Consider the following 21,671-nt stretch of genomic DNA (forward strand, 5'->3'; position numbering starts at 1 on the left):
GGCACCATACAGCTACGTACAGTACCATCCTTCCTTCCGAAAGTGGTTTCCCATTCCATATTAACCAGACCATATCCTTACCATCACCAGATGAACACAGGGATTCGGAAGACTCGCGCCGCCTCCGCCACCTGAATGTTGGCAGAATCCTAGTCTGATATCTGAAGAGATCAGAATCCTTACGCAAAACTGACCACCAGGCCACCATAGCCCACTGGATCAAAGAAGTAATTAATGCTGCCTACATAGAGGCAGGAAAACCATTACCTTTGCAGGTCAAGGCGCAGTCTTCTGGGCTGAAACCAAGCTGCTGTCGCCAGCCGAGATCTGTCGGGCAGCGACATGGTCCTTCCTACACACTACCTCCAGGTTTTACTGCCTGGATGTTCAGGCCAGGGAGGATACAGCCTTCGCAAGGGCAGCACTAAGTGGGCCATGAGCAGCCTCCCACCCAGTAGAGGAGTAGCTTTTGTACATCCTATTGGTCCTGAGGCCATCTGGCTACACACTAGGAAATGGAGAAATTATTTACCTGATAATTTTGTTTTCCTTAATGTAGACAGATGGACTCAGCATCCCACCCACGGCTGCACCAGAAATCGAGAACCCTGGATATCAAATCTCGAGACTGAGCAAGTACGGTTAAGCCACGGCCTACCTCTAGTTCAAGACACCCACAATTACCCAGGTGTCGGCGTTTGTTTGAGTGCACTGGCGGTCTCCAGTACAAAGTTTTGAGATGTATGTATATATATATGTATGTGTGTGTGATAGAGAGAGATATATATACATATAGATCATCAGTTGAACCAGTTCAAGTATTAAACAACATATATCCACATTGGCTTTTCGAAGACAATACTGAAGAGCTAAGCACGCAGCATGGGTATATGTAGGCTGATGTCAGCTTTGAAATCTGACTTCGTCTCCCATCTGCTATAAGGAGAGCACAATACCCATTGGTTCTGAGTCCATCTGTCTACACTAAGGAAAACGAAATTATCAGGTAAGTAATTTCTCCATTGGAGAATCAAATTAATTGGAGCAAGGATAGATTTTATACAGGTCAGAGTATTCCTTTCTTTAGATCAAGTGACTACTTTCCAGCCAGTAGTACACAGACTGCTGCACATGTTGTTTGACAGCCAGAGACATAATGGTTGTTCTAAGTCATATAGCAGTAGTGATCAAATTATTTCCTCTAACTCTTTCATATATGACTTCTACAATGGGGGTCTTCATTCTTAAGGGGACCAGCTTACTGTGCCTTTGTTTACAAAAGTAGAAATTTCGATAGAAATGAAACAGGCTCTGTACTGGTGGCAATTCCTTTCACTCTTCAAGAGGGCGCCCCATTACGCATTCTTCCTCAAAGTAACATTGGCAATGGATGCCTCCATTAAAGGCTGTTGAGCTCACACAGGGCCCTTTCAGACTGAAGAGACTTGGTCATTCCAGGAAAGATGGTTTCAAATCAGTCTCTCAGAATTGAGGGTGATTAGATATGCTCAAGGGAAAAGACTATCCTCATTCAGACTAACAACCAGGACACAATGTTCTATGTAAACAAACAAGGAGGCACAGGGTCATGAGCTCTTTGCCTAGAAGCGATTACAAATATGTGAATGTGCGATGAAACATCATGCTATGCTACAAGCAACCTACCTTCCAAGAATCTCCAATACATTAGCAAATTGCCTCAGTAAAGTCTTTTGACCACACAGGTGGTCTCTGCAGCAATCAACAGCTATTCAGTCTATGGGGGCTCCCATTGATAAACGTATTTGTATCAGGGCAAAACAATTGGAAAAGTTTTGCATCTATTTTTCTCAGCAAACTCAGAACAACTCAGAATACTTTTCTGCTCAGCTAGAACGCAGATCTCATGTATGTTTTTCCACTGATATACAGACCAGTGCAACAAGTGCTCAAAGACGAGGCCCATCTGATTCTCATAGCTCCAGCATGGCCCAGACAAGTTTGGTTTGCATATCTAGTGCAACTATCCAGCAGCCCTCCAATTCATCATGGGCCGCATCTGCCCTTATTAAACCGAGGAGGATGACACCTATTTAATCCAAACTTACCATCACTTAATTTGATGGTTTGGATGTTGAGTGCTCAATAATCTCTGTATTGTCATTACCAAAGGAAGTTGAGGACATCATAGTATCTGCAAGAAAACTAGTGGAGCGTATGGTTTTAAATGGAAAAGATTTTCCGCATGTCAGCAAAATTCTTTGGATCTATTCTCATGCGAACCCAAAGACTTGCTTAACTACTTGCTTTCTCTGTCTGCTTTGGGTCTCAGCACTTTATCAGTGAGAGTACATCTCAGTGCTTTAGCTGCTTATCATACTCTGATCAAGAGTAAACCTATCGCCTCTCATCCATTAGTATTCAAATGTATTTATTTTTTTTTTTTATTTAAACATTTTTATATACCGACCTTCCTCACAAGATATCAAGTCTGTTTACAGTACAGAAAATACATCTCCAAATAAATTACAATAAACAAAATCCAATATCTAAAATCATAGCTACAATATAAAACCAATCTCAAATTAAAATCCTAATTTAAAAACAACAAAACAATGCTAAACTAATACTGCAGCCCACATTAATCATTATTCCAACCTAGGGTTTTTATATATATCTAAAACACATTCTACTGATCACTAATTCGGTCTGTTTCCCCAGGTGAGGGATTCTAACCTATCCTTCCTAACTCCCCTCCTTTCCAAATTCATGAAAGGTTAATGGTAGACTAAACCTCCAATAACAAAAAACATTTATTCCATGGAATCTAAACTTAGTCCTAGCACAACTCATGTAAATACGATTTGAATCATTGGCTTCTTTCAAGTTTCTAACATTGAAAGTACTGTTCTAGTAACAGCCAAAAGGGTGAGTGAACTTCAAGCTAACTTATTAATTTCATTCTGTTCAGTTTTTTCACAATAGGGTACTGCTCCACACCCACTCAAAATTCTATCAAAAGTATCAGCTTTCCATATTAATGAAATCATCATACTTCCCCGTTCTTTCTGAGGCCATAACAACAAAAGATATGCCATACTGGGTCAGACCAAGGGTCCATCAAGCCCCAGTATCCTATTTCCAACAGTGGGTAATCCCAAGTCACAAGTACCTGGCAAGCATGCAAACATTAAATAGATCTTATGCTACTAATGTTGGCAACAAGCAGTGGCTATTCCCTATTGATTGATAGTTTGTGGATGTCTCCTCCAGGAACTTAGCCAAACCTTTTTCAAGGTTAACTGCCTTAACCACATTCTCATGAAAGGAAATGTGAATTGGGCAACCAAATGGCAGATGAAATTTAATGTGGCAAGTGCAAGGTGATGCATATAGGGAAAAATAACCCATGCTGTAGTTACATGATGTTAGATTCCATATTAGGAGCTACCACCCAGGAAAAAGATCTAGGTGTCATAGATGATAATACATTGAAATCGTCTGCTCAGTGGGCTGTGGCAGTCAAAAAAAAGCAAACAATGTTAGGAGTTATTAGGCAGGGAATGGTGAATAAAACGGAAAATGTCATAATGCCTCTGTGTGAGACCACAACTTGAGTACTGTGTACAGTTCTAGTCGCCGCATCTCAAAAACGATATAGTTGCAGTGGAGAAGCTACAGAAAAGGGCAACCAAAATGATAAAGGGGATGGAATGACTCCCCTATGAGGAAAGGCTAAAGAGGTTAGGGCTGTTCAGCTTGGAGAAGACACAAGAGATATGATAGAGGTCTATAAATTAATGAGGTCAAGATTGGGTAAATGTGAATCGGTTATTTACTCTTTCAGATAATAGAAGGCATAGGGGTCACTCCATGAAGTTAGCAAGTAGCACATTTAAAATAAATTGTAGAAAATTCTTTTTTTACTCAATGCATAATTAAGCTCTGGAATTTGTTGCCTGAGGATGTGGTTAGGGCAGTTAGTGTACCTGAGTTTAAAAAAGGTTTGGATAACGTCTTGGTAAAGTCCATTAACTGATATTAATAGAGATGACTTACAGGCCGATACAGTACAGTGCGCTCGCGTGGCTGTCAGCGGGTTTGAGAACAGACACCGGCAAAATTGAGCATCAGCTGTCAAACTCGCTGACAGTCGCCGCTTCTGTCAAAAAAAAGAGGCACTAGGGACATGCTAGTGTCCCTAGTGCCTCTTTTTACCGCAGGCCCTAATTTAAATAATTAACTTACTGAATCGCGCGTGCTGGGAGAGCGGGCGCTTGCCCGCTCTTCTGCGTGGTTTACTGTATCGGACCGTTAGGGAATAGCCACCACTATTACTGGCTTTACTAGCATGGGATCTATTTAATGTTTGGATACTTGCCAAGTACTTGTAACCTGGACTGGTCACTGTTGGAAACATGTTTTTTCACCCCTTCAAAATGTAGATTTGTGAGGCAAGACTTGGGTAAATCCATGCTGGCTGTGTCCCATTAAACCATGTCTATCTAAATGTTCTGTGATTTTATGCTTTATAACAGTTTCCATGATTTTTCCCGGCACTGAAGTCAGGCTCATCGGTCTGTAGTTTCCCGCTTCTCTCTTGGAGCCCTTTTTCAATATCAGGATTATATTGGCCACCTTCCAGTCTTGAGATACAACAGATGATGTTAATGAGAAGTTACAAATTACTTAGACTAGGTCTGAAATTTCATTTTTGAGTTCGTTCAGAACACTGGGGTGCATACTATCTGGTCCAGGTGATTTGCTACTCTTCAATTTGTCAATCTGGCCTACATCATCTTCCAGGTTCACCGTGATTTGGTTGTTCATCTGACTTGTCACCCTTGAAAATTCTCGAATGGGTATTGCCCCAACATCCTCATCAATAAGCACCGAACCATATGCACCTTAGACTGTAGAGGGCCTTGGCCTACTACAAAAGAATAACTCGGCTACATCATTAAACTTCACAACACTGTCTCTTACAGTCCTAATTGATTAGGCACAACAGTGGTCAAATGAACATTGTCCAGTTGGTTAGCAGACTACCGTATTTTTTGCTCCATAAGACACACTTTTTTTCCCCCCCAAAAGTGGGGGGGAAATGTCTGTGTGTCTTATGGAGCGAATATTTAAAAACAAAACTACAACCAATGTGTTTGGGTTTTTTTGTCCCTATTCCCCATCCCAACCCTTTAAATTTAATTAACTACAACCCCTTTGCCCTTACTATGTTACAGAGGCTACAGGTGCCATTGGTCTGCCCCCATCACATGGTAGGAGCAATGGACGGCCAGCGCCATCATGTAATCGTGCCTTGCCTCTTCTTTCTAGTTACATCATATGCCCTAATTAATGGGCAACATGCAGCACATGGATTGCTGGTCCCTGCTTTTTTTTTTTTTTAATTTTATTTTTATTCTGGTTCCTGCTTTTATGAGGCATGCATACAGCATCCTCCTTATTTCCACCTTCCTGAGCTGCTTCCTTTTGAGTCTTTCCAGCCTTTTTCTTATCCCTAGGTGGAGAGACTAGGAGAATGTGCACTGAGCACTGGATGTGATTCGTTCTATTAAGAGTGAAGAGTGAAGAAGCTCTGGCAGCCATACATGGTAGCCAAAGTAACTAACTCAGCCAACTTCTCTCTGCTCTGGCACTATATTTAGAGAAAGCTGGTCCATTGTGATGGGTTCATATGTGTATCTGCTCCCTCTCCTTCTGTTTCAAAATTTGGAAGAAGCACTTTTGGGGTGAACTGTGCTTCCATAGCTGCTCTTTTGGCTATATGAATCCTCTCCATGTCTACACTGCTTGTTCTGTGGAGGTTGGTGTGCTTGGGCTTGAAAAGAGCAACATTTCCCAATCTACCTGGTAATTCACTGCCTACCTTGCCCACCCAGCTATCCCACACACACACATTCCCTTCCCTTCTTTCTTGGACACATGACCCTAGCCAATTTCTTGTCTCGCCTAGCCTCCCCAACCCCAGCTGATTTTTCTAGTCTCCCTGGACTGTCCTCGCATGTGCACCTAACTAAATCTGTCTGTGCCACCAGCCTGTCTTCCCATTCCCCCTAGCCAATCCTTATAAATCTTTTCTTTTTTTTTTTTTTTTGGAGGGGTTAATAATGAGGATTAGTCAGTTGAAATAGTGTATGTGGATTTTCAAAAGAGGTTTGACAAATTCCCTTATGAAAGGCTTATCAGGAAAATAGAGTCCTGGGATAGGAGGCAGTGTCCATTTGTGGATTGGTAACTGGCCAAAGGATAGAAAACAATAAGACAGACAGGTAAATAGTGGAGCGATCCATGGATATGTACTGGGACTGGTTGATTTTAACATTTTGTAAATGATCTGGAAAAGGGACTGACGTGAGGTTATCAAATTTGCAGATAACATAAAATTGTTCAAAGTAGTTAGATCACAAACCAATTGTGAGGAATTTCAAGAAGACTGCGAGACTGGGTGATAGGGTATGTTAAAGACAGATGAAATTTATTGTGGACAACAATGCATATAAAGAATAATAATCCAAGCTTTAGTTATACAATGCTGGGTTTGATAGGCATCAATGCCCAGGACAAAGGATCTTGTAGTCACGGTGGACAATACTTTTTAAATCCTCAGCTTAATGTGCGGCAGAGTTAAAAAAGCAAATAGAATATTTAAAAATTTTACAAATACTATAGCCTGCCTATCTGCAGTACTAAGCAGATTACAGCTGTACATTAATAAAGTACATAAAACAATGGAAAATAAATAGCAGTAATATAAATAATATACATAAAATAAGATATATGGAATGGAAAATCAAACAGGATGATATGCCTCTCCATTTATCCATGGTGTGACTGAACCTTGAGTATTGTGTGCCGTCCTGGTTGCTTCATTAAAAAAATAGAACTAGAAAAGGTACACAGAAGCGTGACCTAAAAGGTAAAGGGGATGGCTTCCTTATGAAGAAAGACTAAACAGGCTAGGGCTCTTCAGCCTGGAGAAGATATGATAGAGATCTATAAAATCTTAAGTGAGATTGAATAGGTAACTAAGGATCAGTAAATTACCCTTTTAAATAGTACTAGGTCTAAGGGAAACTCTAGGAAGCTAATAGCTAAGTCATTTTCCAATTTGTTTTAAATGTATTTTTTAATTTGGTGTACAATTAAACTGTGGAATTTTGTTTCCAGAGGATATAGTGAAAGCAGTTAGTGTAGCTGGGTTTAAAAAAGGGTCTAGACAAGTTATTGGAGGAAATGTTCATAAACCACTATTAGCCATTTGGCTTGGAACATTCACTGCTTATTTCTGATTATAAGCAAGGAGGATTGGACCTATTCTTTGGAATCTTGCTTGGTACATGTAACATGGATTAGTCTCTGTCAAGAGACAGGATGCTGGACTTGATGTACCTTTAATCTGACATGGTATTCTCTCTCAACACTGCTTATCTGGGGCAGCAGAAGGAATAGGAGAACAGCATTGCCTCAGGCCATGGTGGTGGTCTCTGGGGCCTGACTAGTGCTTTGAATTGTGCAGGATGCTGTTCCCGTGCAATTCAAACGTCGGACTGGCCCCAAGTAGTAGAGGGAAGACTACGTGGCACAAGGCATCTGCTGGCCTGGACTAGTGGGAGAGTTGATGTCTACTGCCTGAGTGGGCTGTACAGGATTACTTCCATGCTTTGGATCAGGCTCCGCAGGACTGTCTGTCACCTCCTGTTGAATTACACAATATATATATATATACTGTATAGTGTTATGCCTGATGCACATGCAGATGAAAGAGACAGAATGTCAGGTGCGTAATGCTTTCCACAGTATACATATTGTAAAGAACACCCAAAAAATTAAGATAATTGAGTTGTATTGGTTTGGTAACTGTCTCACTTATATTCACAGTCAGTTCTCAGAAGAATTCTGGATGCCTGTGATGTTTCCAGGCGGCTGATAATGTCTGTCACAAAATTCAAGCTTATCCTTCCATTTTCATTGAGTAGGAGTGTAAGAAGTGACCTTTAACCAGTAGGCTGAATAGTTATGCAGTGAGAGTCCTCAAGCAGCCACATATTTGCATCTCCTTTTCAGAGGCCAGCAGTTTGTTCCTCTTCATTTTGGCTTCTAGCTTAATCGGATCCAGCTCCTACTGAGGTTGTGGTGCCACAAATCTTCATGGGAGATTACGTGGGTTTGCCCCTCCCCCCACCCAGATTTTGAAACCTTCCATCACAGTGACTGTCTGTTAGCTGATAAGTGTGGACTACTGTCCCATCCGGAACAGGTACATAGTCAGCCAGCATCTATCTGTTGCTGTGATGGGATGGCTGGCACTGCCTCCCCCCAGTGACTATGTTGTCTCTGCATCAACCACAGGTCGAGTCAGTCCAAGGAACAGTAGTCTGAAAAATCAAACCCATCTCTCATATGCCAGTAAAAAGCATTGCAACCAAGCTATTAACCAGCCCGTCACAGTGGTTTCAACAGCATAATTCTGCTAGTGGAAATGTGACATTTTTCAAAAGAGCATTGCAAATGTAATACAAAAGCAGTTATTTTGGTGGTATTAGATTTTGGCACATGCTCAGATTTTGTTGATGAGTTTTTAATGAATGTAATGTCGGAAGTATTAAGTTATCTTTCATTTCCGTGCTGAAATTCACACTTGGAACCTTAGAGCATTTGTATCCTTGGTTGCTATTTTAGATTCCGATTGGTGGTGAAGAACGAATGAAAGAATTCCCTCCTCTTGTTCCTCAGGATATTACATTGGAAGGAGCTGGAACACTTGAAGCTGTGGCTGATATCAAACTTTCCACAACTGGTAAAAATATATATCTATGAAAGATCAGACTGACTAAGAGCAGTTGATTTTAATTTTGGCTGCTGGGCTCTTGAAACCTGTCTAATCCTAAAATGCAAACGACTATGTATATATTGAGAACCTAGGGATGAGTGGAGGAGTAGCCTAATGGTTAGAGCAGTGGGCTGAGAACCAGGACAGTTAATTCAGCAAGTCGCTTCACCCTCCGTTGCCTCAGGTTCAAATTTAGGGGCTGATATAAGTGTTGCATTAAGACTGCATAGTTTGCGCACAACTGAGGTAAAACTGTGCTCTGCTGAGCGCACCTTATTGCATCTGGTCCTTAAGCTTGTAAGGGGGCAGGAAAGTACCTATTATATATGCCTGTAACATTGAGCTAGCAATGTAAAGGTGTGAGCTAAATAAAATACATTCTCTCATTTATTATATAGCAGTGAATGTGGTGAGCCTCTCCAATAGGATGATAGCTACAGAGCTGGTTATAGGTAATGCACCATGCTCACTCCATACCATCTTGAGTACATGCCATTCCCTGTACTTACCAGGATCAGTCGAGACTGCTGGTTGTGCCTCCCTTCCAGCAGATTGAGTCAGAGAAAAGCTGAAACGCACTCCCCAGATATACCGGTGTGCCACCTGCGATCCTCCAGCATCTCTCTGACTCCAGCAGATGCAAGAGAGCATAACCTGCAGTCCTGATCCTTGTCACATTTCCAGATTGATTTTTTACTTCTGAAAGGTTTGGCATTTGAGAGAAACCTTAGACTTTTGGCTAGATCAACCTTGAGTAAACAAATAAATAAATCATTTCAGTTCTGTCAGATGGCCATGGTGTACTGAAGGCTATCTAAAGGCAGGCAAGGCAGGGCATTGCCTTAAAGCCGTTATCCCCGGAGACTTGTACCTTGACCGGTGAGCCGGGGGGAGGATTTACCAGTGGGCCGGTCACTCTCCCCCCTTCCATACTAGTCCAGAGAAGTCAAAATTGGGTGGGTGCTGGCAATTGTTAATCAGGGAGGTTTTTTCCCTTGTTTGGTGGCTGATTAAAAAAAAAAAAAAAAAGAGGGGAAAGGAGTTTTTCACTTGCAGACAAACATTTTCTTTATTCAGCCCTAGCCTGCCGAGATCTCCCGGGCCTCCGGAGGGGGTGGATTTTTCACCCGGCTGCTTAGTTTTCTTTTTGCGTGCTTTTTATGCTGCGTGGGTTGACTTGTGAGGCTTGTGGGGAGCCAGCTGCACAGCTCTCCCGCGAAGGCCTCTGCTCCCACTGTATCACTGGGGGTGAGGGGCCTTTGCAGCGGCCGATTTCTGGGCGGAATTCTTCTCTGCCACAAACACACGGCTCGGAGGCAGAGGCCTGCCCCGTCCCTGCTTGGCATGGGAGCGGCGGCCATTTGCCTGCGTCAGGTCCCGATGCTGATCAAGCCTCAGAGGGAGAAGATCTCCCTCCCCTCTCCCCGCCGTCATTAAGCCCTCAGCGAACCCGCGATTTGCAGCCAGACTCAGCTCCTCCCTCGAATTTGCCTGGGCGGGGGGCCCTTAAAGAGGCAGCACCCATTTTCCTTGCAGTTTGTCTTACTGCTTCATAGGGCATATGTAGAAGCTGAAACTGACTGGGAAACAGTCTCCTCCTCCAGCTAAGCTTTTTAAGACTGCAGCGGACCAGGGGAGAGCTGGGCCATGGTTTCCCTGCTCAGTTCCAGATCAGGGGCTCCCCGCGCCCTCTAATCCTGCGGATCCAGCGCCTCAGGGCCCTTCCACTCTAGATAAGAGTGATGTGGACAGTGCTGCTCCAGTTGAGGGGGATGATCCACAGGTGCTCCGTTTGTTCAGCAAGGAGGAACTAGATCCGTTAATTCCACATGTGCTTCAGGAACTGGTGATTCCAGCTCCGCAAGCAGTGGCGGATCTTTCTCCTGGAGATTCGGTTTTATCGGGGCTTCGAGCTCCACCTCAAACTCTTCCTTTTCATCTAAAACTTTTCCAGATTGTGTCCTAAGAATGGGATTCACCTTGAAGCCTCCTTGCGGGTTAGCAGAGCCATGGAAAAGCTTTATCCGCTGCCTAATGAGTCTTTGGATCTTCTCAAGATTCCTAAGGTGGACTTGGCCGTCACTGCCATAGCTAAACACACAACAATTCCCGTAACGGGAGGGGCAGCACTCAAGGATCTTCAGGATAGAAAGCTGGAAATTTTACTTAAGTGGATTTTTGAGGTGTCTGCGTTGGGAGTGAGGGCCGCTGTCTGTAGCAGCATTATGCAGAGGGCTACCCTCCGCTGGATTCAGCAATTGCTCACGTCACAGGAGCTTCCCCCGGGGAATGCTGAGCAGGCGAACCGCATGAAATCAGCGGTTGCCTATACGGCGGATGCTTTGTATGATCTTCTCCTTACATCTGCACAGTTTCCGCAAGGTGGCTGCTGTGGCTCCGTAACTGGTCGGCTGATGCCTCTTCTAAGCCTCAACTGGGTTCCTTTCCTTTCATGGGGAAGCTGTTGTTTGGAGACAAGCTAGAGCAACTTATTAAAGCCTTGGGAGACAACAAGGTTTACAAGCTCCCTGAGGACAAGTCCAGACAGTCTCGCCCCCTCCGACGCATTCCAGGGCCGTTTTCGAGGTTGGCCTATTTCCGTTCAGGGAGGGGTTCTTCCTTTGCTCCCCGGCAAACGTCGGCAAGGTCACAAGCATGGGCACATTCCTTTCGAGGCAGGCCGGCCTCAGCGCACCGGAACCTCTCACGGTTTCATCCCCAATGAAGGGGCGCCGGCCCATTCCTCCGTTCTGGAGATCGGGGGACGGCTCTCCCTGTTTTGCAAGGAATGGATCAAGATAACCTCAGACGGCTCTCCCTGTTTTGCGAGGAATGGATCAAGGTAACCTCAGACCAGTGAGTTCTAGATATAAATCATGGTTACGCTTTGGATTTTGCTCGGCCACTTCGGGATCTATTTCTAGTGTCTCCCTGCAGGTCTCAGACAAAACAACAAGTGATTCTTCAAATGCTGTCTCGGTTGAAGGCACTGGGAGCGATTGTCCCAGTTCCATCAGCTGAGCTTCGGACCGGTCATTACTCCATTTACTTCATGGTCCCCAAGAAGGAAGGCTCGTTTTGGCCGATCTTGGATTTGAAGAAGGTCAACACAGCGTTGCGAGTCCTGTGGTTTCGGATGGAGAAGTTGAGATCCGTCATTGCGGCCATCCACAAGGGCGAGTTTTTGGCTTCTTTGGATCTGACAGAAGCTTACCTTCACATAGGAATCCAAGAACACCATCAGAGGTTCTTGCGGTTCATGGTTTTGGGAGAGCATTACCAGTTTCGCGCCCTACCATTTGGGTTGGTGGGATGGCTCCACGAGTCTTCACCAAGGTGATGGTGGTAGTGGCAGCGAGCCTTCGGCAGGAAGGGATATTAGTTCATCCCTACCTGGACAACTGGCTCATTCAAGCGAAATCAGAGGAGTTTTGCAAGGTGGCGTTACAGTCTGTTTTGCACAGTTTGCATTCGCTAGGCTGGGTCATCAATTACGTCAAGAGCCAACTGGTTCCGTCCCAGGTTTTGGAATTTCTAGGAGCATGCTTCAACCCATCTGTGGGCAAGGGTTCCCTTCCTCAGGTGAGGATGGAGAAGTTAGTCTCAGGTTCAACGCATGTTGGCCCTACCTTTGCCCAAGGTGTGGGATTATTTACAGGTTCTTGGTTCTATGGCATCTACCCTGGAGTTGGTTCCTTGGGCCTTTGCTCATATGTGACCTTTGCAGAGGGCGCTGCTTTCCCGTTGGGACCCTAAGTCTGAGGAGTTCCTCCTGCCCTTACTGTTGCTGGAACTGGCCAGGGCCAGCCTAGATTGGTGGTTGGTCCCAAATCACTTGCTTCGGGGCGTGGACCTGGAAAATCCCCAATGGATGATTGTGACGACGGATGCCAGCCTGACCGGTTGGGGGGCAGTCTGTCAGTCACAGTCAACGCAGGGCCAATGGTCCCCTCAGCAGGCCAAGTGGTCCATAAATTGGTTGGAAACCAGGGCAGTTCGCCTAGCACTGCGCCAATTTCTTCCGCTTGTCCGACACTGGGCGGTACGGATCTTATCTGACAATGCGACCATCGTGGTTTACGTAAACCGTCAAGGGGGTACAAGAAGTCGGCTGGTAGCCTCCGAAGCGGACCACTTGATGGCCTGGGTGGAACGCAATTTGTCCCGCATAGTGGCATCTCGTATAGCCGGAGTGGACGCGCTGTACTTGATGGCGACTCGACTGACCGCCAAAGCGGCTTGTTTCTTCAGCCGCAGAAGGGAGCACGGGTCGGAAGGGGTGGATGCCCTGGTTCTACCGTGATCTCCCGACATTCTCCTCTACGTGTTTCCTCCTTGGCCGTTGGTGGGAAAGGTTTTAAGGCGAATAGAATCCCACCGGAGGCCGGTTATTCTTGTGGCTCCGGAGTGGCCGAGAAGTCTATGGTTTGCAGATCCGATCAACCTAGCGGTAGAGGGCCCTTTGCGTCTGAGTCATCTACTGAATCTGCTGCGACAGGGCCCCGCATTTTTCGATCAGGTGGATCATTTTTGTCTAGTGGCTTGGCTTATGAGAGGAGACAATTGAGAAAGAAAGGCTATCCAGAGGTGGTGATGACCACTCTTCTACTCGCACGAAAGACATCTACTTCTCTCACCTATGTTCGGGTGTGGAACGAGCTTGATTTCTGGTGCACTGGGTTGAAGGTGGCAGGCCACTATAGTGCACATTCTTGCAGGAAGGCTTGAAGAAAGGATTGGCATATAATTCACTCAGGGTCCAGGTAGCAGTGTTAGGCTGCTAACGAGGTAAGATTGAGGGTACCTCCATCGCGGGACATCCGGATGTTGCTCGTTTTTTTGAGGGGAGCAAAACATTTACACCTGTCAGTGCGGGCGGTTTGTCCTTCGTGGAGTTTGAATTTGGTTCTCCGTGGACTTTGCGGTTCTCCTTTTGAGCCTATCAAGTGGGCCACGTTGAAGGATTTAACTCTCAAAACGGTGTTTCTCGTGGCTATCTGTTCGGCTAGACGAGTTTCGGAACTTCAGGCGTTGTCATGCAGAGAACCGTTCTTAGGAATATCGGACTCTGGAGTCTCACTTCGGACAGTGCCTTCTTTTCTGCCAAAGGTGGTCTCTGTGTTCCTCGTCAACCAGTCTGAGTTACCAGCCTTTCCGGATGTGGATGAAAGTTGTCCTCAGGGCCAGGATATGAGGAAGTTGGACGTACGACAGATTCTTCTGCGGTACTTGGAGGTGATTAATACTTTGTCTGATCAACTTTTTGTCTTATGGAGTGGTCCAAAGAAGGGGTGTAAGGCTTCCAAGGCTACCATTGCCCGATGGCTAAAGGACGCTATTGCTTCAACATACATATGTCACGGGTGACAAGTGCCAGATGGTCTTAAGGCTCATTCTATCAGATCGCAAGCGGTGTCGTGGGCAAAGAGCCAATATGTATCACCTCAAGAAATCATCTGCAGGGCAGCTACTTGGAAATCCTTGCACACGTTTGCTAAGCATTACCGTTTGGATGTCTGAGCTCCGGATATGGATTCTTTTGGCAGCAGTGTGCTTCAAGCGGGACTCTCTGGGTCCCACCCCATTGAGGGTAGCATGGGTACATCCCAGCAGTCTGGACTGATCCTGGTACGTACAGGGAAAGGAAAATTGGTTCTTACCTGCTAATTTTCATTCCTGTAGTACCAAGGATCAGCCCAGATGCCCCCCCAGGGATATAGTGTTCAGGAGAGTCCACTCAGATTTTTGTTGTTTCTGTTTACAGATCTTGGTGCCTTTGAAGTATTGTATGCGCACTTATACATTTTCGCTGGTTATTGTTTAAAAGAAAAAAACCGGGAAAGGCTTTTGCTTGATCTAGTCATTGGTTGTTAAATCTACTTCATTCTGCTTTGATATTGATTATACTGAAGGATCGCAGGTGGCACACCGGTATATCTGGGGGCTGCTTTTCTCTGACTCCATCTGCTGGAAGGGAGGCATAACCAGCAGTCTGGACTGATCCTTGGTACTATAGGAACGAAAATTAGCAGGTAAGAACCAATTTTCCTTTACTAAATTATAGCTTAATTTTCCTGCCTGGGGATTTTGGGAATTGAATTTTCAATCCTGGGACTTCATCTTTGGTAAAGGAATAAGCTAATAGATCCTTTCTTATATAACTATTGTGAAGAAGCCTGTAAGTTTGTTTACTGGAAGCATGTGCTAAATTTGTAATTCACTTTCTGAACGTGTGTGTTTGTTTCCACAGGTTGGGTTGCTGTTACTGCTCATTTAGGAGACAAGCTGTATTTACGAGCATATACTCCTGAAGGATCTACTATCATGAAACGTGAACCTCCTCTCTTACCCTATATAGGCCAAGTCAAAGGAGAGCGCATCAAGAAAACACCAGCCTACAAAACTAAAAAGCCAGTCCCTCTTGTGAGCAACATACGGTCAAGTCCACCAAAGCAGCCAATGAAAAAACAGACATTTTAAAAGTTAAGCAGCCTAAAAGATCAATTAAAACTCTGGAATCTACTTTACCCAGATCCCTGTACTTGGACTTCCGTACTGAGACAGTCTTGTGTTAAGATTAGATACTGGACATGTCATAAAATTTTTGACTTTTAATTGCACAAGACCACTTACTTAGACTTCAAATACTTTGTAATGAAGTTTGTTATAACAAAAGACAATCTTAATCACAAGTAGTGCCATCCATCTTCAATGATTATTGCAGGGGAAGGGCTAAAGACGCCAGCCCTTCAAGGTGGTATTCCCTCTGGCATTGCTGCAGGAGATGAGGCAGGGTTGGGCTGGAAGCAGCAGAAGTTCATGCATCTATTCTCAAAGGGCACCACACTAACACACTCCTTTCACCACCAAGTCCAGAGGAGGATTGTCAGGGGGTAAAGAGATTGGGGAGGGGGGTTTGAAATATGAGTGGATTAGCCTGCCTTCCCTCCCTCTACCTCTCCAACCTGAGATCCTTTGGTTCCTGTCTACTTCCCTTCCCCAGCTCTCCTCCCCTGTCCCTATTCCTCCTTTTTTTTTCCCTTCACAGCACCAATTATGAAGATCCTTTTCCTGTGTAAAAGAACAAAATTATTTATGTAAATTTATGCAGAAGTATTGCAGAATTTTCTAACGCGTGCCACAGAATCTACCCTTGTGTTGCTGCAGGAATCTAGGGGCTGTGGTTTCTAAGTAATAAATCTTATTCAAGCAAAATAATTCTTTCCTGCTCTCTCTGCTACACCAGTCCAGAATGATTCTAGTCAAACACGAAGTGCCTCTGTGACCTTTCCTTGCTGATTACTATAGCTCAGTAGAAAGGAGGTTTTTTTTCTATTCAGTACTACAGCATAATTTAAATAAGTTGAAGACTTAGATTAAAAAAATAAAAGTGCTAAACCAAGATTCCCTGGGCACACCTGGGACAAGGTAAGTGGCCAGTGCACCAGCTTTTTAGCTGTTTTGACAAACTTTTAATTTCATTACTGCCAAAGAGTAGTTTTGAGTTTAAAAAAGCAGTTTGTGCTCAGGCCCATGTTGAGTAAAAAATCATCGGTGTGGGGTCTTAGCAGCAAACGCTCTGTATCTCATAGCAGCACAGGCTGCTTGATGTGTGCTTTTGAAGAAGTAAGCTAGAGCAGCTTTAATTTTAAAATATTCATGTTATTTAAAGCTTTTAAAAAATTAATTTAAAGCTCCAGCACTGGTGAAGATTTCTAAAGTGACAGTATAGCCACATTTGTTGTTGTGAGAGGCATTTTGTCTGAGCTCAAGCCTGCACACAGTTTAAATACTAATAAAAAAAACCTGTTCTATTTTTCCATGGCCTGAGCAGACTCAGATGACATGTTCATTATTCCTTCAAAAAGCCTCCTCAATGTCTTAGAAGCTTTCAGAATACATACTGTACTTTTCAGCAAAGCACTCTGAGACCATTTATTTATTTAAAACATTCTTCTATGCCCCTTTAGACCAAAGCTGTTCCCAGTTAAACATTCATAAATGTAAGATGGACAAGACAGCACAAATACATCATCTACATAAAGACATCAAACATCTCATTGGAATATTTGACTACCTTAAAATCTTACCTGAAATTAAAGATCAAAACAGCATTGCCAAAAGTTGGCACCCTTAACTTCTTATTCATTAAATGCTAGCTGAAACAAGCAGGGTTTAAGACTTCTTTTTATTGAGTATTAATGTTGGCGTTTTTGGCATCTTGTTTCAAAGACTAGCTCTAGCAACAGCTATAGGGGTCGATTTTAAAACCTGTGCATGCGTTTTCCTAGCATGCGTACATGGATGCCAGACTTTAATATCTGCAGGCGAGGAGCAAGGTTCAAATTACACGGGGTGATGCAATCGGGCTTTTTTCCAGTAGGAGTGGTCTAGGAGGGAACTTCCCTAAGACTATACCTAACCTTCCTCCCCTCACCACTCCAACCCCCCCCCCTTTTTTTTTTATTTTGTAACTTACTTGCTCTGATGAGCAGAAGTAAGTTACGTGAGCCGGCCTACTGCCGGCGCGCGCTTCCCTGGGACAGCGTTGAATGGTGATGTCCTGGTCCTCCCTACCCAGACCATTCTCCCCAACCTGCCCCTTTGGAGAGGCCGGGCACTTCGGCACGTAACCAGGGTTACATGCGTTGCTGGGCTTTACCGAAAATCCGTGCGGTGTGCACAAGGCTCAACCACATCCGTAACCCTTTTTAAAAATGGGCCACTACCTCTTTCCTTTACTTCACCCGAAAGTTCTTGTTTAATGGTGGGGACAGGTAATAATCCTTTATATGCTGAGCATAAATTCCTATATTGCGTGTAGAGGTGTTATCTAGTACTAAGCTAGGGCAAATCACTATTGTAAATTATACAATGGAGTTTAGTAAGTACCTTATACTGAACTGGGTAGGGTGCTGGGAACCGGTGCAGTTTTTATGGTATGTGTCTGAAACAATCCTAGCTGCAGAGTTCTGTAAGAGCTGAAGCGGCTTGATGGTGTTATCTGGAACCCCAAGAAAAAGTAAGTTGCAATAATCTAGCCCTGCAAAATCATGAATTGCAACACTATATTAGTCAAAGATTAAGGCAAACATTAATCAGGTATATACAGGTTAGCAAGAAAAACATTTCAGTTTTCACAATAGGGCAGATTTTATAAAACTATGCACGCACTTTTGTTCACGCACCAGGCACAAACAAAAGTACGATTAATTTCAATAGTTACACGCGTAACCGCGCGTATCTGTTAAAATCCGGGGTCGGCGTGCAGCCTCCCTCCGTTCCCTTCCACATCCTCCCCCCTGCACCTTCCCCTACCTAACCCACCCCTCTGGCCCTATCTAACCCCCCCCCCCCCCTGTTGTTGCTGCACAAGTTACGCCTGCTGGCCTCCTGGGTGCCATAGTCCAGTCTGGGGGCTACAGCCATGCCCCCAGAATGCCCCTGATGATGCGCCAGTAGTGCCATGCCCCCCCCCAGGAAAGCCCCGGGACTTACTCAGGTCCCGGGGCTTTGCGCATGCCAGCAGCCTATGCAAGATAGGCTCGGCGTGCGCAGGGGGGTTTGGGGTAGGTTTTCGGGGGTTACGCGTGTAACCCTTTGAAAATCTACCCCAATATCATCGCACTGATTTATTCAATTATCCCCCACCCCTTCCCCTCCCCAAACCAGGCTTCCTTAGAAATAATTGACTAGACATCTTTGGAGTACAGATAAGAAAATAACTGGACTCATATACCAAAATTGAGAAGAAACATCCATGCAATAGACATGTATAAAAGCACCCATCCCGACTAATATTAAGCCATTGCAAAATATCCAGTCTGTTAGCAGCTTAATAGCTCATAATGATTAAGACTGAGTTTAGTGCTATTTCATAAAAGGGTCCCAAATTCTAGTGAATTTTAACAGTTTACAACCTCTTATTGCTGTCAGTTTATTCAAGAAAAACACTTTCTCTAATCTGTGGAGCAATTCTCCCACATTTGGGGGAACATCTGCTTTCCAACAGAAGGCCAACTTGCATCTGGCTGCAATAAATAGTTGATGTACAAGTACCTATGAGCGGTCAGATGTCAAGGAATCAGATAAGTTCAATAGAGCACTAAGAGGAGACCTTGATAATGAAATATCACAAATATCTTTTACCAGCTTAAATATTTCCTGCCAGAACACCACTATGTATGGACAAGTCCACCACATATAATAATACATATTAATTTCTTTACAGCCACCAATAAAATCCCGCAATAGCTGGAAATGCCTTATGTATATGTTCTGGAGAGAAATACCAACACATCATCACTTTATCGTTATTTTTAGTGATATTAATATAGATTGAATCCCAATCAGCATCTAGCTCGACCTAAATCTTGTTCCCATGCTTTTACATAGGATTGTATCTCATTACATTATTGAGATAACTATAAAGGTTAGAAACCACTTTTTGTCTTTTGTCTGCATTATCACACCACACCTCAAATTGTTTTGCCTAAAGATAAATCTTTATCCACCCAACCCCAAGAGAAGGAAACCTGCAGGCCCAGTTGGAATTCAATATTAGGATTAATGGAGGAACTAAAAATGTATCTCCTGTTGCCTACTAACTTCTTTCACCAATGCTTCCATATTTGAAGTATAGTATATGTGGATAAGGGAAGAGTATTAAGCGATCTCCATGTAATTTGTGGCTGCCAGATCTCTACTGAGTAACCCTCGTCGGTGTACCCCGCTCTATGGATCATTGCCATATCATCTCTACAGAGGAATCCTCTCTTGGGCACTTCACAGACCCTGTGGCACCTCCGTGTCTGTGTGACTTTCCTGCCACACTCCCCGCTCTGCCTGTAATCTCTCCTCTCTCTCTCCAGTACCTGTTGTCCTGCATACGCAGCAGCTTGAGACCTCGCTTCCTGACAGTGCGGCATCACCCGTGGGTGGTACCATCTCTCACCTTGGCCCAGGGGCCCACAAACCCACAAATCCTAACAATAGTGCCCCTGTGGATTTTTTTCAAAATCCACCCATGGGGGCATCTGAAGCCCTTGTTCACTTTCCCTGCAGCACATGTCTCAACAGCTCCCAAAAGCATGCCAAGTCAACCCTGGAACCTGGCACAATTGAGCCAAAATATCTCCAAAATAAACTTCATCCTTCCTAAATAACTAAGAAGTTGAGCACATTCTAGACCAGGGGTTTACAGAGCTGCAGCCTCTGTTCCATCCATGCAAATTGGTTAGGCCCCCCTATACATCTGCTTATATCTCTTATAGAGGTATATCCTGGATTCCCGGTCTGGTTCTTGAACCAGTTGCAAGTAATGACACTGCCAGCCAATGTCAGCCACAAACACGCTCAATCACACATTTTTTTAGATTGCAGAAACTTTATTGGCACATACACACTGATACCCACAAAGACACAAACTCTTTGGCAGACACAAAGGTATACCCACACACTAAGAGTGTGTGTGTGTGTGTGTCTGTGTCAGAGAAAAATACCCCCATACATACTCTCTCACAGACAGAGTGTGTGTGTCTCTCTCACTTTCTCTGACACAGACACACACGCACTCTCTCTGACTTGCTACTGTTGTACTGCGATTTATGTGCTCACACAGTGGGGTAGATTTTTAAAAACATCGCGATTGCGTACTTTTGTTTGCGCAGCAGGCGCAAACAAAAATAAGCTGGATTTTATAAGATACGCGCATAGCCGCGTGTATCCTCTAAAATCCTGGATCAGCACGCGCAAGGCTGCCGATTTTGCAAGCCGCGCAGCCTGCCTCCGTTCCCTCCGAGGCCGCTCCGGAGGCCTCGGAGGGAACTCTCTTTCGCCCTCCCCTCACCTTCCCCTCCCTTCCTCTACCTAACCCCCCCCCCCTTACCTTTGGCCTCCGACCCAGGGGCTGGTCCGGAGGCCTGGACCATGCCCCCGGGCCGGCACCACGCCCCCGATCCCGCCCCCGAAACACAGCATCATCGGGTCCCGGCCCCGACACGCCCCCTTCCAAAAACCCCGGGATCTACGCGCGTCCCGGGGCTCTGCGCGCGCCGGCGGCCTATGGAAAATAGGCACGCCGGCGCGCAAGGCCCTGCTCGCATAAATCCGGGCGGATTTACGCGAGCAACGCTTTTAAAATCCGCCCGCGTGAGTGCCCCCAATCCAGCACTGCTGCATCATGGTGTAAAGGTCTTGCTTGCTACCAGTCCATCCCCATTCTGCAGCAGCCCCCTCCCTTTCCCAATCTCATTCTCTAAGAGACTCGCTGGTTCCAGGACCAGCTGCTTCTCTCAGAGCTCAGTACAGTCACCTCAGACAGAAGTCTTCCCATCACTGCACAGGCCCTTTCTCCTGGCTTGCCCCTTTCCTGTACCTAAAGTTTGCCTCCACTTCTCCACAACCCTCCCACCACTGTAGTGCATTTCCAGTGACTGCAGGCTATGCAGTCTGCTGATTTTATGGTTCCCAGGCTGTGCTCTGTCTAGCGTCTCCAGGGGAGGGGGAACCAGAAGTAATTCATACTGTTCCCTGACCTTATAGAAAAAGAAAAGCCCCAACCGAGACTGGGGAGAGCCACTAACCCAAAGCAGCACAGCTCCAGATGGAATCCTGCTTTCTCTTGTGGAGCCAGTGCAGCTAGGGCTGGTGCAAGGGTATCATAGGTGAAACAGCCTCGCACACACTCCTAGCCCACCCTTCCCACAAATAACTTAAAAATATTCATTTATAGTAACAGATTTAACATGAAAAAGAATATTAAGAACATAAGAAAATGCCATACTGGGTCAGACCAAGGGTCCATCAAGCCCAGCATCCTGTTTCCAACAGTGTCCAATCC

General features: G+C 44.9%; 1 protein-coding gene across 2 annotated transcripts in view; it reads left to right on the forward strand.

The window, feature by feature from the left end:
- NOA1 (nitric oxide associated 1) overlaps positions 1-16,650 on the forward strand; it is a 50,421-nt gene extending 33,771 nt beyond the window's left edge. The window contains exons 6-7 of one of the 2 annotated variants that reach the window (XM_029600982.1): positions 8,680-8,797; positions 15,081-16,650. In XM_029600982.1, coding sequence (XP_029456842.1) covers positions 8,680-8,797; positions 15,081-15,310 — 348 coding nt within the window. In that variant the 3' untranslated portion in view covers positions 15,311-16,650. The remainder of the gene's footprint in view (positions 1-8,679; positions 8,798-15,080) is intronic. The other variant, XM_029600988.1, reaches the window with a different exon arrangement.
- The last annotated feature ends 5,021 nt before the right edge of the window (positions 16,651-21,671 follow it).

The sequence above is a fragment of the Rhinatrema bivittatum genome, chromosome 1, assembly GCF_901001135.1.
Source record: "Rhinatrema bivittatum chromosome 1, aRhiBiv1.1, whole genome shotgun sequence".
Lineage (NCBI taxonomy): Eukaryota > Metazoa > Chordata > Amphibia > Gymnophiona > Rhinatrematidae > Rhinatrema > Rhinatrema bivittatum.